The sequence below is a fragment of the Sciurus vulgaris genome, assembly GCF_902686455.1.
Source record: "Sciurus vulgaris genome assembly, chromosome: 7".
NCBI lineage: Eukaryota > Metazoa > Chordata > Mammalia > Rodentia > Sciuridae > Sciurus > Sciurus vulgaris.
In genome coordinates, this window is record NC_136467.1 from 123791501 (window position 1) to 123804853 (window position 13353).

General features: G+C 56.2%; 1 protein-coding gene across 4 annotated transcripts in view; it reads left to right on the forward strand.

Annotated features, from left to right (window-relative positions):
- Positions 1-12888, forward strand: part of COL11A2 (collagen type XI alpha 2 chain) — a 29203-nt gene extending 16315 nt beyond the window's left edge. For all 4 annotated transcript variants that reach the window (XM_079147812.1, XM_079147811.1, XM_079147813.1 and 1 more), the window contains 37 exons: positions 161-268; positions 1222-1275; positions 1555-1608; positions 1718-1762; positions 1846-1899; positions 2026-2070; positions 2177-2230; positions 2331-2384; positions 2818-2871; positions 3246-3353; positions 3497-3586; positions 3788-3841; positions 4072-4179; positions 4307-4414; positions 4544-4597; positions 4698-4751; positions 4929-5036; positions 5261-5314; positions 5510-5563; positions 5775-5828; positions 5974-6027; positions 6354-6461; positions 6825-6878; positions 7071-7124; positions 7256-7309; positions 7836-7889; positions 8144-8251; positions 8336-8389; positions 8542-8595; positions 8856-8963; positions 9122-9175; positions 9430-9465; positions 9629-9682; positions 9793-10060; positions 10625-10737; positions 11097-11303; positions 11775-12888. In XM_079147812.1, coding sequence (XP_079003938.1) covers positions 161-268; positions 1222-1275; positions 1555-1608; positions 1718-1762; positions 1846-1899; positions 2026-2070; positions 2177-2230; positions 2331-2384; positions 2818-2871; positions 3246-3353; positions 3497-3586; positions 3788-3841; positions 4072-4179; positions 4307-4414; positions 4544-4597; positions 4698-4751; positions 4929-5036; positions 5261-5314; positions 5510-5563; positions 5775-5828; positions 5974-6027; positions 6354-6461; positions 6825-6878; positions 7071-7124; positions 7256-7309; positions 7836-7889; positions 8144-8251; positions 8336-8389; positions 8542-8595; positions 8856-8963; positions 9122-9175; positions 9430-9465; positions 9629-9682; positions 9793-10060; positions 10625-10737; positions 11097-11303; positions 11775-11915 — 2943 coding nt within the window. In that variant the 3' untranslated portion in view covers positions 11916-12888. The remainder of the gene's footprint in view (positions 1-160; positions 269-1221; positions 1276-1554; positions 1609-1717; positions 1763-1845; positions 1900-2025; positions 2071-2176; positions 2231-2330; positions 2385-2817; positions 2872-3245; positions 3354-3496; positions 3587-3787; positions 3842-4071; positions 4180-4306; positions 4415-4543; positions 4598-4697; positions 4752-4928; positions 5037-5260; positions 5315-5509; positions 5564-5774; positions 5829-5973; positions 6028-6353; positions 6462-6824; positions 6879-7070; positions 7125-7255; positions 7310-7835; positions 7890-8143; positions 8252-8335; positions 8390-8541; positions 8596-8855; positions 8964-9121; positions 9176-9429; positions 9466-9628; positions 9683-9792; positions 10061-10624; positions 10738-11096; positions 11304-11774) is intronic.
- Positions 12889-13353: the final 465 nt, after the last annotated feature.

Consider the following 13353-nt stretch of genomic DNA (forward strand, 5'->3'; position numbering starts at 1 on the left):
CTTCTGAACAAATTCACCCTGCCCTGTGGGGCTTTCTGACCCACAGTAGCTTCTGGGATCCCTGCCAACTCCACTCATCCTCCCTGTTGTCCACCTCTCTTCTGGGGACCCAGACCCTCCTCTGGTTCTCCACACTCACTTCCCCAACCCTCTCACTCAGGGCGAGGTTGGAGTCCCTGGTTCCAGGGGAGAAGATGGCCCTGAAGGGCCGAAGGGCCGCACTGGACCTATTGGAGACCCTGGTCCCCCTGGGCTCATGGGCGAAAAGGTGACAGGGATGAGAATCTGGGCCTGGGACCTCTGCGGATGTGATGGGTAGTGGCCTGGGTGCTGGGGCAGTGTGCATGTGGGGGTGCCAACAGTGGAAGTCAGTGAGTCAATCGAAAATGGCCATGCATTAATTATGCCCCTCTGTGTATACAGTACCTCCTGGTCACTATTGAGCCAAGAGGGGATATATATGAAATCAAGGAAAAGTCCCTGACATGACTGATTTGGTTTAGAGAAGCCATTGAGAGGGCCTGTTATGCAAGGCAGTGAAAATGTGTCTAGACTCAGGGAAGTAGGCACTCCAAGATGTGAGGGTCAAAGAGGTGAGATCTGTGGCCTGGTGCCAGGTGCTGTGCTAACTCGTCCTATCAGCCCCTTGAGGTAGGCATATGACAGTCCTGGTTTGCAGGTGAGGCTTTGCAGAGGTTCAGGGACATTAAAATGCTCCTGCATCATAGCCACTGGAAGGATAGAGCTGGGCTTTGAGCTTGGGCAGGCTGGCTGCAGAATCCCTGCTCCCTGGGATTGCCTTGGCAAGATGAGACCTAGAGCATCAAGAGGACAGGGGTGCATGGGGAGGAGTTGGGGTGGTGTGCTCCTGAGCAGGTAGACAGGGGCTTTAAGAGGACTGACTGGATTTGGTGGAGCAGCAGTGGGTGCTGGGGAAAATGGGGCTGAGGTTAACAGGTGAGCAGTGGCTCCATCACTTAATGTAGCTGCACACTGTAGTCTGAAGACACGTGGGAGGCAAGATTCCCGTGGTAGAGTTGGAGAAAATCCACTCTTGGGAAGAGACTACCAAAGTCAGGCAAGCCTTTGGACAGGTGACAAGGGGCCAGGGGCTGGGGAGTGATGCCGGCAGCTGGCTCTCTTCTCTGAGGATTGGGGTCTCCAGGGTGGAGTGGTAGCTATTCCTCCTTTCATTCCTAATTGCTCCCTGTCCCTCCACAGGGCAAGCTGGGTGTTCCTGGTCTGCCTGGCTATCCTGGACGTCAGGGTCCCAAGGTGATTCATGCTGCCCCTCCTCCTTTTCCTTTGCCTGTCTTTGATTCCAGGAAGCAGAGTAGTGGGGTACTCTAGAGGGAATTTAGCCAACTCTCATTCTGCAGATTTGAAAAGAGAGTTCCAAGGAGCAGCAGGGGTTCGTCCAAAGCTACCTAGTTATTGGCAAGGCCCAGGTCTCCCCAACTGCTGTTTCCCTGGCCTCTCCTGACCCCCTCTGGCCCTTCTAGAACCTCTTCCCTTTCATGACATCTCAAATTTCTCCCTTCTCCATCCTCCCAGGGGTCTCTGGGATTTCCTGGTTTTCCTGGAGCCAGCGGAGAGAAGGGAGCCCGGGTAAGCAAGGGGAAGGAAGTGGATGCGGATGGAAGGGCTGGAGGGGCTTGAGGGAGCTCTGTGAGTAGTCATACCCCCAGTGATGTTCTCTCTATTTCATTCCCACCAGGGCCTGTCTGGAAAATCAGGGCCTCGGGGAGAACGGGGCCCCACGGTGAGTTCAGAAGGGAGAAAAACAGGTAACTCAAAATCCAACTTGATGCATTGGGGTTTTTCTGACAACTTTCCTCTCCCTAGGGTCCGCGGGGTCAGCGGGGGCCCCGAGGTGCCACTGGGAAATCTGGAGCTAAGGTTAGTGGTCTCTGCAGGGCTCCAACTGCCCTCTGCCTGCTGAACCTCCATTCTCCCTCAGTCTTCCTACCTTAGGGATAGTTGGGAAGCAGCTTCTCCCACTCCCCGACTTTGTTTTCCCTACAGGGAACATCAGGTGGTGATGGCCCCCATGGCCCCCCTGGAGAGAGGGTGAGTGGCTTGAGGGTCTTATTCCCGTTGCTCCTCAGGGAGGAAGCTGTGTTCTCTTGCCCAGCACCCTCCTCCTTCTCCTCACTGAGCCCATCTCTGTCTCTAGGGTCTCCCTGGACCTCAGGGCCCAAATGGGTTTCCTGGCCCCAAAGGCCCCCCGGTAAGTTGACTGCTGACCTCTGACCCATGTTAGTTCTCTGAGTCCTTCTTCCTCATCTCCCTTCCCAGATAGAGTTCACCTGACATCTGAACTCCTTTAGGGCCCCCCTGGGAAAGATGGGCTGCCGGGACATCCAGGCCAGAGAGGAGAAGTGGTAAGTGATAGCCCTGGCCATTTATTCTTTTTAGTGCCAAGGATTGAACCCAGAGGCACTTCACCACTCAGCTATATTTCAGCCCTTTTATGTTTTGAGACAAGGTCTTGCGAAGTTGCTCAGGACCTTGCAAAATTTCTGAGGCTGGCTTTGAACTCACAATCCTCCTGCCTCAGCCTCCCAAGCCACTGGGATTACAGGCATGTGCCACCACACCAGACTCTGGTCATTCATTCTTGAGTGACCCCCCTCAGACCCTCAAACCCCAGAGCTGTCTGGAAGGCCCATGGGATGGCCTCCTGGCAGAGCGAGTGTCCCCTGGTGCTGCTCAGATCCAGCCCTGAGCTTGGTGTGACCCTTCCCTTCCCCCTGGGAGCCTGGGATTTGCCCCCCATTCTCATCTGCTCTGATTGCGCTCTTCTCTCTCTCTCAGGGTTTCCAAGGGAAGACGGGACCACCTGGCCCTCCTGGAGTAGTAGGACCTCAGGTAGGTTTGCCCCAGGAAGAGTGGACTCCAGAGCTGGAGTGAGTGTGTGTGTGTGTGTGCTCCTCTTCTCCCAGTCACATAGCCCTGCCCCTGCTTTGCCTGGCTGACCCTGGGGACTGGGATTTGGGGCAGGTGTCCTGAATCTGTTTCTGGGATGGTTCCCTCCTCTAGGAAGAGGCAGTTCCTCTACAGGGACACCAGATGGTGCAGTTACTCCATACTAGGAAAGGCCAAACCCAGCAGTGCCTGGGGAGTCCCAGGAAGTTCCCTTAGCTTTGGGGCAGGGATAGAAGGGCTCTAGGAGGCGGCCAGGGGATTGCTTTGTACAGTCAGTGGGATGAAGGGGCTGACTGTGGGATTCTGCCTTTTCTCAGGGAGCAGCAGGAGAAAGTGGCCCCATGGGTGAGAGGGGTCACCCAGGCCCCCCAGGGCCTCCTGGAGAGCAGGGTCTGCCTGGCACAGCTGGAAAAGAAGGCACAAAGGTCAGTGAGGGGCTGGTAGAGGGGACCGTGGGGACTGGGACTTGGGGTTGTGAAAGGAATGGGTAATAGAATTTGAGGGACCTGAGATCTCTTTGCCCCATTTGGGAACATGGTGTGGCTCAGCATCTCTCCTTTCTTTTTAGGGTGACCCTGGTCCCCCTGGAGCCCCAGGGAAAGATGGTCCTGCTGGTCTGAGGGGCTTCCCAGGAGAGCGAGGCCTTCCGGGCACTGCTGTGAGTATAATCCCCAAACCAACTGCCTGTAACAAGTCACCCTGCATCCTGACCCTCTTCTGTTCCACTCCCTGCTCCCGGTCTCTCTTGAGCCTGATTCCTCTCCCTGACCCTCATCCTTCCCAGCATGTCTCATGGAGCCCCATTTCTGTGAAGTCCCACCTTTCCATCTCACTTATGCCCCAAATCTCTGGTTCATAGGGTGGACCTGGTTTGAAGGGGAATGAAGGTCCGGCTGGCCCCCCAGGCCCTGCAGTGAGTTTGGGGTCCCTGAGGGGCAGTGGGAAGGAACAGGGAAAGAGGGTGGGTGAGGAAAGATGAGAAACAGCACCTGGCAGGGGCTGTGGACTGGGCAGAGGGAGTCTAGGATCAGCTAGGGTATATCTGACTTTTTGTTCTCCTCGGAACCGTGGTCAGGGGTTCTCTGATATGGATGACCTGGAGTCTCCTTTCTCGGGGGGGCCTCACTCCATCTCTTCTCTCAGGGCTCACCTGGGGAGCGAGGTGCAGCAGGATCTGGGGGACCCATTGGCCCCCCAGGGCGTCCAGGTCCACAAGGTCCCCCTGGAGCAGCAGGGGAGAAAGGCGTCCCGGTGAGTGTTGGGGGCCCAGGGGGAGGGGTCTGTGAGCTGTGGGGTGATAGCTATGGTAGTTTCCTGTGGGAGTGTTTGAGGGTGAAGGTCACATCCTGGTCATGACTCCTTTCTTCATTTTCTACAGGGGGAGAAGGGACCCATTGGTCCTACTGGCCGTGATGGGGTGCAGGGTCCTGTGGGGCTTCCTGGTCCTGCTGGACCCCCGGGTGTGGCCGGAGAGGATGGAGACAAGGTAATGGAACCTACAGATGGGACCAGTCTTCTCTCCAGATGAGGCAGCTGATCTGGACATGACTTCCTGATCCCTATCCTATTATTTGCACCCCCTCCATTCTCTAATATCTCAACTCTCTTCTTCCAGGGTGAGGTGGGAGACCCAGGACAGAAGGGCACCAAAGGGAACAAGGGCGAACACGTAAGTGTTCGCGATGTTGACTTCTCACCTGGCCTTTAACCTCACCTGCTCCTGGTTTCTCTCCTTGTCTTGATGTTGCTAACTCTTCTTTCTCCTCCAGGGCCCTCCTGGACCCCCTGGACCCATTGGTCCTGTGGGGCAGCCTGGAGCAGCGGTGAGTGCCCCTTTACCCTCACCCAAGGGCCTGAAAGTCTCTAGTCTTCCATGGGTTTCCCTCTGCCCTAGAGGTTGGGGCTGGGAGTGGGGACCCTGGATCTGATGCCCAGCTCTTGTGGCACCACAGCATGAACACCTGACCCACGACCTATCTTTGTCTCTATTTTTCTTCCAGGGAGCAGATGGGGAGCCTGGAGCTCGGGGGCCCCAGGGACACTTTGGAGCCAAAGGTGATGAAGGAACAAGAGGATTCAATGGGCCCCCAGGACCTATTGGCCTACAGGTGAGTTACGGGGTGGGGACAAGGGCTGAAAGATGGGGTCAGAATGAAACTGACGTTTGCCTGAGAGCCCTGCCAACAGCCTGCTGCTGAGGACTAGGGAAGAGGGGACAGAGGCCTGGGGAGGCATGTGGGATCTGAGGGGAGGGAACTGTGGGCGCTGCCTGCCTTGGGCTGTGCTTTGAGTGGGTTGGTCACCAGGGTCTGTGCTTTCTACACCTGCACAGGGCTTGCCAGGCCCCTCTGGGGAGAAAGGAGAAACAGGAGACGTGGGTCCTATGGTGAGTGTGACCCCTAGTGACTCCAGCCCCACCTACTAGTCACCACCTGTCCAGCCAACCCCCAGCCCAAAAGTAACCCTCTGGCCCCTGTCCTCTGCCCGCAACCTCTGCTCACCCAGCCCCCCATCCATGCTTGTCCTTAAGGTTCCTTTTCTCATTTCCCCTCCCATCTCTGGCATATTTGTTTCCCCTCAGGGACCACCTGGCCCCCCAGGACCTCGAGGCCCAGCTGGACCCAATGGTGCTGATGTAAGTCCTCTCAGCCTTGTCACTCCTGATCGGTGTGACTTGTCCTCTGTCTTCTTCTCCTCAGACCATAAACTCTAGTCCCGTCTCAGGTGCCAAGAGAATCCTCTGCCCCTTGGGAAGGCCTCCTGCTACCTTGCTGCTGTGACCTTGGGTCCTCTTCCAGACCTCTGCCTCTCCTAGGCAATGACTTCTCTTTCTATTTCTCTTCCAGGGCCCACAAGGTCCCCCGGGAGGTGTTGGGAACCTGGGCCCCCCTGGAGAGAAGGTAACTGGAAAAGGGGTGAATGAACCAGTCTTGGGGGTTGGGGATGAGGGTTGGATTTCTGCCTAGTTTGGTTGGGTGTACAAGAGAGAATGGGAATATTAGGAATATTTTTTGGGGGGAAGATTTTGACTCAGTCTCTTTATAGGGGGAGCCAGGAGAGTCAGGATCTCCAGGGGTCCAGGGAGAGCCAGGTGTCAAGGTGAGTGACAGCTCTGAGGCCCTACTCCCCAATGCCCTACACCCTCCTACTGTACCTGCACTTTTTCTGTGACCCCCTTGAGCTAGAACTCCTTTGCAGCCCAGGAGTCTCTGCTGCCAGTAAAATTCCTGGGCCTGGGTGAGCCCTGCCATCATCTCCTTGAAGGGAAGAGGGGCCTGGGAACTCCCTCATAGGCCTGACTTTCCAGGTGTCTCACTTTGTCCTCGAGGGGTTAGGGGAGACTGAAGGTGTCTTGGAAGCTGGGGCTGCATCCCTGATGTTCAAGTCCCCCTCGAGACCATCTATACCCTTTACTTGTTCTCCAGGGTCCACGTGGGGAACGTGGAGAGAAAGGAGAGTCGGGGCAGCCAGGAGAGGCAGGACCACCAGGGCCTAAAGGCCCCACAGGCGATGATGGCCCCAAAGGGAATCCTGTGAGTTTGGGGGGAGTGTGAGAGGGAGAATCCTCTGAATGGGAGACCTAGAAAATACAGGTGTGAGTCCAAGGGATGGGGGTGTCTCCGAGGGGAACAGAGTCTCCTGGGAGGGATGCATGGGGTCTGGAATGCCAAAGGAGAGTGAGTTTGCCCTCTAGTCAGCACCCTGAAAACATCAGAAGGCAAGAAGGGTGTGAGATGGGGAGGAGGGGGCGCTGAGATCCTCTTCCAAGGGTGGTGCTCATGGGTGCAGCCTGTAGGGAGGGAGAGTGTGGTATTGTCCATACCCTGGGGGTCTGTGCTAGCTCTGGGTGGGTTTAGGGGCCTGTGACTCTGACCCTTGTTTTCCCTGTGGCTCAGGGTCCTGTTGGTTTTCCTGGTGACCCTGGCCCCCCTGGGGAAGGTGGCCCTCGGGTGAGTCTTACCCAGGGAGGGGAAGGGGCAAAGAGGGTGGGGCTTGTACAGAGGGGCTCTGTGAAGCTGATGGACTTGGGTGTTGGGAAGCTGGGGAGTCTTAGGGCAGGCCAAGGGATGGCAGGATTGGTAGTTTTGGGGTGATTCCAGCCATGTTGGGGTCCCACTTCTGACCTTGATTTATACCTGCAGGGCCAGGATGGTGCTAAGGGTGACCGAGGAGAAGACGGGGAGCCAGGACAGCCTGTGAGTGACTAGTGATCCCCACCTCCTGCTCCACTGAGAGCAACTGTCAGAACCTGTACCCATCTTCTCTTCCCTACTAAGGGGTCCCTTGTCTGGAGGCCACTTACCCTCCTTAATTCCTCCCTCTCTAGGGATCCCCTGGACCCACTGGGGAGAATGGACCCCCTGGACCACTTGGAAAGCGGGTAAGAGGGATGGATGCCTAGGAGCTTGGGTGGTAGTCCTTGGGTAGGGTGGAGAGAAGCTGGGACAACGGCAGGTGTGGGCAGGAGATGCCCGGTGTGGGGATTGTCCATGGGCAGGGTGCTTGTGTGCACAAGCAGTCATTTATAAGTGTGCTGTGTACCCTGGGTATCTTTGTTCTTGGGCTTTGTTCTATATGTTCTTGCCAGGGGTGGCAATGCTTAGGGACCAATCAGAATGGACACTGGGGGAGGGGCTGACCTTTCCAGAGGTCCCCTGCTAGCCAGCGTTTAACCTCTTAGTTGCTGGGGCAGGAGGTGGTCCTTTAGGTAGGATGTGAACTCTTCACCAAATGTATAAAATGACCAAACAGCTGTACCTGTTTTTAGTTTCTGAATCGATCCTGTGTTGGTGGCTATGCCTGTGTGTGCATGCACATGAGTGTTTGTATATAAGAGGACAGGAGGGGAATGAGCAGGGCCTGGCCGCCCGACTGCATCATCTTCTCTCTCCTTCCTCCATCCGCAGGGTCCTGCTGGCACACCTGGTCCAGAGGGGCGACAAGGAGAGAAGGGAGCCAAGGTGAGGGCGAGGCTGCCCTGCTAGAACATTCCCTCCATCTTCCCATCCCAGATTCCCATGTTCAGATGCCTTCCCCATGTCCGCCTTTCTCACAGAGAGCCCCTTTTGGGGATAGCGGGTCTGTACTCTTCCTGCCCCAGGAACTCCTGAGGTTTCAGCTCTTCCTTCTTGCCTCATCCTTTCCATTTTGGACCGCTGGACCTCCTGCATCCCTTTTTCTGCCCTTTAGGACACATTCTTTGTATGTGTTTCAGGGGGATCCTGGTGCTGTGGGTGCCCCAGGGAAGACAGGTCCTGTGGGTCCTGCAGGCCCAGCAGGAAAGCCTGGCCCTGATGGACTGAGGGGGCTCCCAGGTGCAGTGGTGAGTAAGATGTGGGGGTGGGCAATGGAAGGGTGCAGTGTGTGGATGCTCCTACTGACCCCTGGGGTTCTCTCCAACCTATAGGGTCAGCAAGGCCGTCCTGGAACCACAGGCCAGGCTGGGCCCCCAGGCCCTGTGGTGAGTGACAGAACTGGGCTGGATGGGTGGGAAAGTTGGGTGCCCCTGGGCAGTGGTTGTTGAGCTGAATTCCTGGAGGAAGTGGGAGGTGGGGGTGTGGAGAACTTGGTCCCAGCTATTTCTAGAGAGAGTGACTTCCTTTCTCCCCACAGGGACCCCCAGGGCTACCTGGCCTCCGAGGTGATGCTGGAGCCAAGGGAGAGAAGGTGAGTGACAGGCAGACATTGGCCAGGTGTCTCTCCCATCACTCTCACCCCCTGAGACCTCTGGGGATATGAGTGTCTACCACTCCACTTCAGGTCTCAGCGCCCAGTCCTTGGGGATCCTTATGCAATGGGGCCATCCTCAGCTGCTGCTCTTGTCCCCAAACCCTGTACCCATTTCCCTCTTCGCGTCTCCTTGGCCCTTCTTCCCCATCCATGTGATCTCTTTCTGCACCCCCTTGACCACCTATCCCCTTCTCCAGGGTCACCCAGGTCTCATTGGACTGATCGGGCCCCCTGGAGAACAAGGAGAGAAGGGTGATCGGGGACTTCCTGGCCCTCAGGGCTCCCCTGGACAGAAGGGAGAGACGGTGGGTAGAGGGAGGAGTCCTGGAAGGCCTTGGGGGTAAGGGCGGGAATCACGATGGAGTGGGAGAGTGGGGTTGGAGGCTCTGCTGTGGGGTGAGGGAAGAGAAATGGGGGTGGCTGGGGAGGGGGCCTAGTTGAACAAGGCCTTTCTTCTTCCTAGGGCATCCCAGGAGCATCTGGTCCCATTGGTCCTGGAGGACCCCCTGGTCTCCCTGTGAGTACCCATCTGTTCTTCCTCTAAATCCAGAAACCTCATCCCCAGGACCTCCCAGTGGCTTTTCATGGCAGCCACCAGGCTAACAGTCCTGAGTGTCCCCAGTGTTTCCTCCTCCAGGAATGTCATCATGTTCCCACCTGGCTGCCTCTCCTGTGGTAACCCAGGGTCCTGTGGACTTGTGACCTGGGCCTGTCCATTTCTCCATGACCTGTCCTTCTCTGTGGTGACTGTTTTTTGTCTTCATTTCACAGGGTCCTGCTGGCCCCAAAGGAGCCAAAGGAGCCACAGTGAGTGACCCCTGTCTACTCTGATCTTTGCTCCTTCAGCTTTCTCCCTGCTTATCCTCTGGAGCCCCTCATTCCAACTGGGAGAATGATTTAACCCTTCTGTGACCTTGATCCCATGCTTGACCTCTTGACCTTTCCTTGACTGCATTAACTCTGTTATCAGGGCCCAGCTGGACCCAAGGGAGAGAAGGGCGTCCAGGGTCCTCCAGGACACCCGGTAAGTATGTGCAGGGCCTGTGTCTTTGACTGTCCCTCTCTATTGAGGGTCTTTCTGCTTTATCATCATGCTGACCTCATCTCTCCCCCTCTCTGTCTCCCTCTCCCCAGGGACCTCCGGGTGAGGTGATCCAGCCACTGCCCATCCAGATGCCCAAGAAGACTCGACGCTCAGTGGATGGGGGCCGCCTAATGCAGGAAGACGAGGGCATGCAAACTGGGGGTGCCCGAGACAGTCCTGGGGGGCTGGAGGAGATCTTTGGCTCACTTGACTCCCTGAGAGAGGAGATTGAGCAGATGAGGCGACCAACAGGGACCCAGGACAGCCCTGCTCGCACCTGCCAGGACCTGAAACTGTGCCATCCCGAGCTGCCTGATGGTCAGCACCAGCCTCAGGGCAAGGGCCCTGAGCAGGAGAGTCTGTGTTGGGAGGGTCTTAGGGAAGGTGCGGGGCTGGGACGAGGGTCGAGAAGCTTGGAACAGGGCTCTTAACCACCCAGGTCAGAAGAACTTCAGCGTTTTGGCAGCCGCTCTGGTCCTGCCAAGCTCATTGCAGTGGATGTCCAGGGGAGTAGCTAAACATACACGTACCTGCATGTACGCAGATGGATACACATGAGTACCTCCAGCACACTCTGTACTCAGTGCCAGGATGTCATACTCCTCCACTCTGAGGAGCCTGGGGTCGCTGATGCGGGTAGGGATGTCAGTAATCGGGGTGGAGTGGAAGGTCCATGAGTTCCCATGAGGGAAACTGAAGTAGGGCGGGAGGTATGCTGGGGCTCTGGTGGGAGAAGGACTGGAAACTGAGCATGGTTTCTGACACCTTGGATCCCTGCACCCCCAAAATCCCTAGCCCTCCCCACAATGATCTCAGTTGATGGGTAGGAGGAATGTGGGGTGGACTTGGTGGCCTTAACCTCCCCTGTCCTTCACCCAATAGGAGAGTACTGGGTGGACCCCAACCAGGGCTGTGCTCGGGATGCTTTCCGGGTTTTCTGCAACTTTACGGCAGGAGGGGAGACATGTGTGACACCCAGGGATGACGTCACACAGGTTCGAGTGGGAGCCCTTGACTGCCCCTCCCCTACCCCTGGCATGACCCCCTCAGAGCCTGTATTTTCTGGGTTTCTGTGACAAGTTCCTTGGCTGTTGCTTCCCCTCCCCCACTCTTGACTCCCTTCTTTCCTTCTCACCTGTCCTTGGACACTGTGTCTCCTTCCCTTGAAACCTCAAGATAGAAGTGTGCCTTTCACTATCCCTAGTCCTTGGCTCCCTCCCTGGCCCTCACTCCTCTGCCAGCCCTGACCTGACCGCCTATCCATGCCCCGAGCATGACCCTGGCTCAGCTGCCTTGGCTCGGTAGATGCTCCCCAGGCCCACCTGTGTCTCCCTCTGACCTTTTCTCCTTTCAGTTCTCTTATGTGGACTCAGAGGGCTCCCCGGTAGGTGTGGTCCAGCTTACCTTCCTGCGCCTGCTCAGTGTCTCGGCCCACCAGGACGTCTCTTACCCATGCTCTGGAGTATCCCGTGAAGGTCCCCTGAGGCTCCGGGGGGCCAATGAGGATGAGCTAAGCCCAGAGACCAGCCCCTATGTCAAAGAATTCAGAGATGGCTGTCAGGTGGGAACCAGGAAAGCTGGGTGGGAGGTGGACCCCAGCCTCCTAGTGCAGGAAGGAGGTGGGAATCCTTTTTGGGCAGGGTACTCAGGGACAGCCAGATTACTGGCTGAATACTGGTAGAATACTGATTACTGACTGAATACTGGTGTCACAAATTCCTGAGGGAGCTTAAATGGGAGGTGAGGAGGGTGAGAAGGATGGGAACCAGGTTTATTGAGCCGTCCAGGTGGGGTTCATGTATGTGCACACACCAGTGTCACATGGGGTGTCATGCAGACTCATCCATGTAAACTCATGCACACACGGAATTACAGGTGCGCACACTTACACTCCCAGTCTGTACATCCTGAATCATTGGATGGGGTCAAGATGCTTAGAGGAGAGGCAAACCTGGGAGTGAGGTTGAGGGATCCAGGGGAGGTGGGTGCCTCCACCTTGCTCACCCCTACTCTCCCCTTTCTCCCTCTCCAGACACAGCAAGGTCGGACTGTGCTGGAGGTGCGCACGCCTGTGCTGGAGCAGCTGCCAGTGCTGGATGCCTCCTTCTCAGACCTGGGGGCCCCCGCAAGGCGGGGAGGGGTGCTGCTGGGGCCTGTCTGCTTCATGGGCTAGGATCATCTCTGTCTGATCCTGCCCTTCGGAACCAGGCCCACCTGGAATCACACAGCATCAGCTCTGTGCCACCTCCCATGAGGACTCCTGACCATCTAGGGGGTCTTGGACCAGGGCACTGAGAGCCCCCAGTCAGGGGCAGGCAGGGGAGGGGTGAATCGGTGGAGGCTGGGGCACCCCAGGGGTGGGGAGCATCTGGGACTTCTGGCTCTCCCACCTGGAGCCTGTGACCCATTAGAGAACTGGGACCCTTATTTAAAACTCACCTCCCAATCAAGTGGAAAAGGAGGAAGAACACTGTGTATTTTGTATTTAAAAATAATTATATTAATTATTTAAAGAGTGGAAAAAAAAATAACAAGAAAAGATAAAGAGAAATGCCAACAAAATCAGCTGTTGGAGACAGGCTCTACAATCGGGGCCCTGCACCCCATCCTTGCCTCAGGGCTTTCCCCAGTGACTCTCGGGGATTTCTGGGTTGAACCCCACCTCCCTAACCTCCCACATATATTGCCCACTGTGAATGCTGGAATATATGGTCTCCTTTGCCTCAGGGCTCTGACTTTCTCTCCCCAGGTGGGGCTCCCTCATCTCTACCTACCAGGTGTTGGCTTCCTGGCCCACAGATCTGCTGTCCTTTTTCACTTGGTCTGGGTCTGGAAGGAGCTGCCTGCTACTTCAGGACCAAGCTAAGCCCCAAGGGAAGAAATGGAATAGTGAGGGGCTGTGCAGTCTGTGTTCAGAAAATGTTAAAATACTGAAATTCCTCCTTATTGACTGGCAAATTGCCATGGCCTTTAGCCCCTGAATATTTCATGGCATCCTGTCCTCTCCAGGGCACCTCTTTGCCTTCCCTGATCTTGCACTTAAAGGGTTAATGTCCGGCCTATGGATGGAAGGGACTCCCAGGACCCTGTCTAGCCCAGTGTCCATTCTGACTGATGGTTAAATAATGTGATTGTCTCTTCCCGGGTGTGTGTTGGTACTTGTGTTGTTATTTTAGTCTCCCCCAAACCTTACCCAGTGCTCCTTCTTTCCAGCTGAGCTGGACCAGATATAGATGGTTTAATCCCTTCATCCTGGAGGGTTGGACCAGTTGGGCTGTCAGGGCCCAGAGTTTACAAAGCCTGGGTGGTATGTGTGAAATCACAGATGCCCCAGTGACATCGCATGGGGACTGAGTCCTGACCTAGGGTTGTGACACCAAGTGCAGGATTGTTTCTGAATGTGTGTGTCTGCCCTCCCTGATTTTACTTCAATACAGCGCCCAAACCCCCATCCCCCATCTTTAGGAACTGCAGGGCTAGAAGGAATCTTAGGTGGCCCCGTCCCAACTCCTTGCAAATGGGGGGATTGAAGTCACTTCCAAGTCAGCGTTTACTGCACTGCCCGTCGAATTACCTGATCCCACAGAGTTGCGATATCCCGTCATAATGAG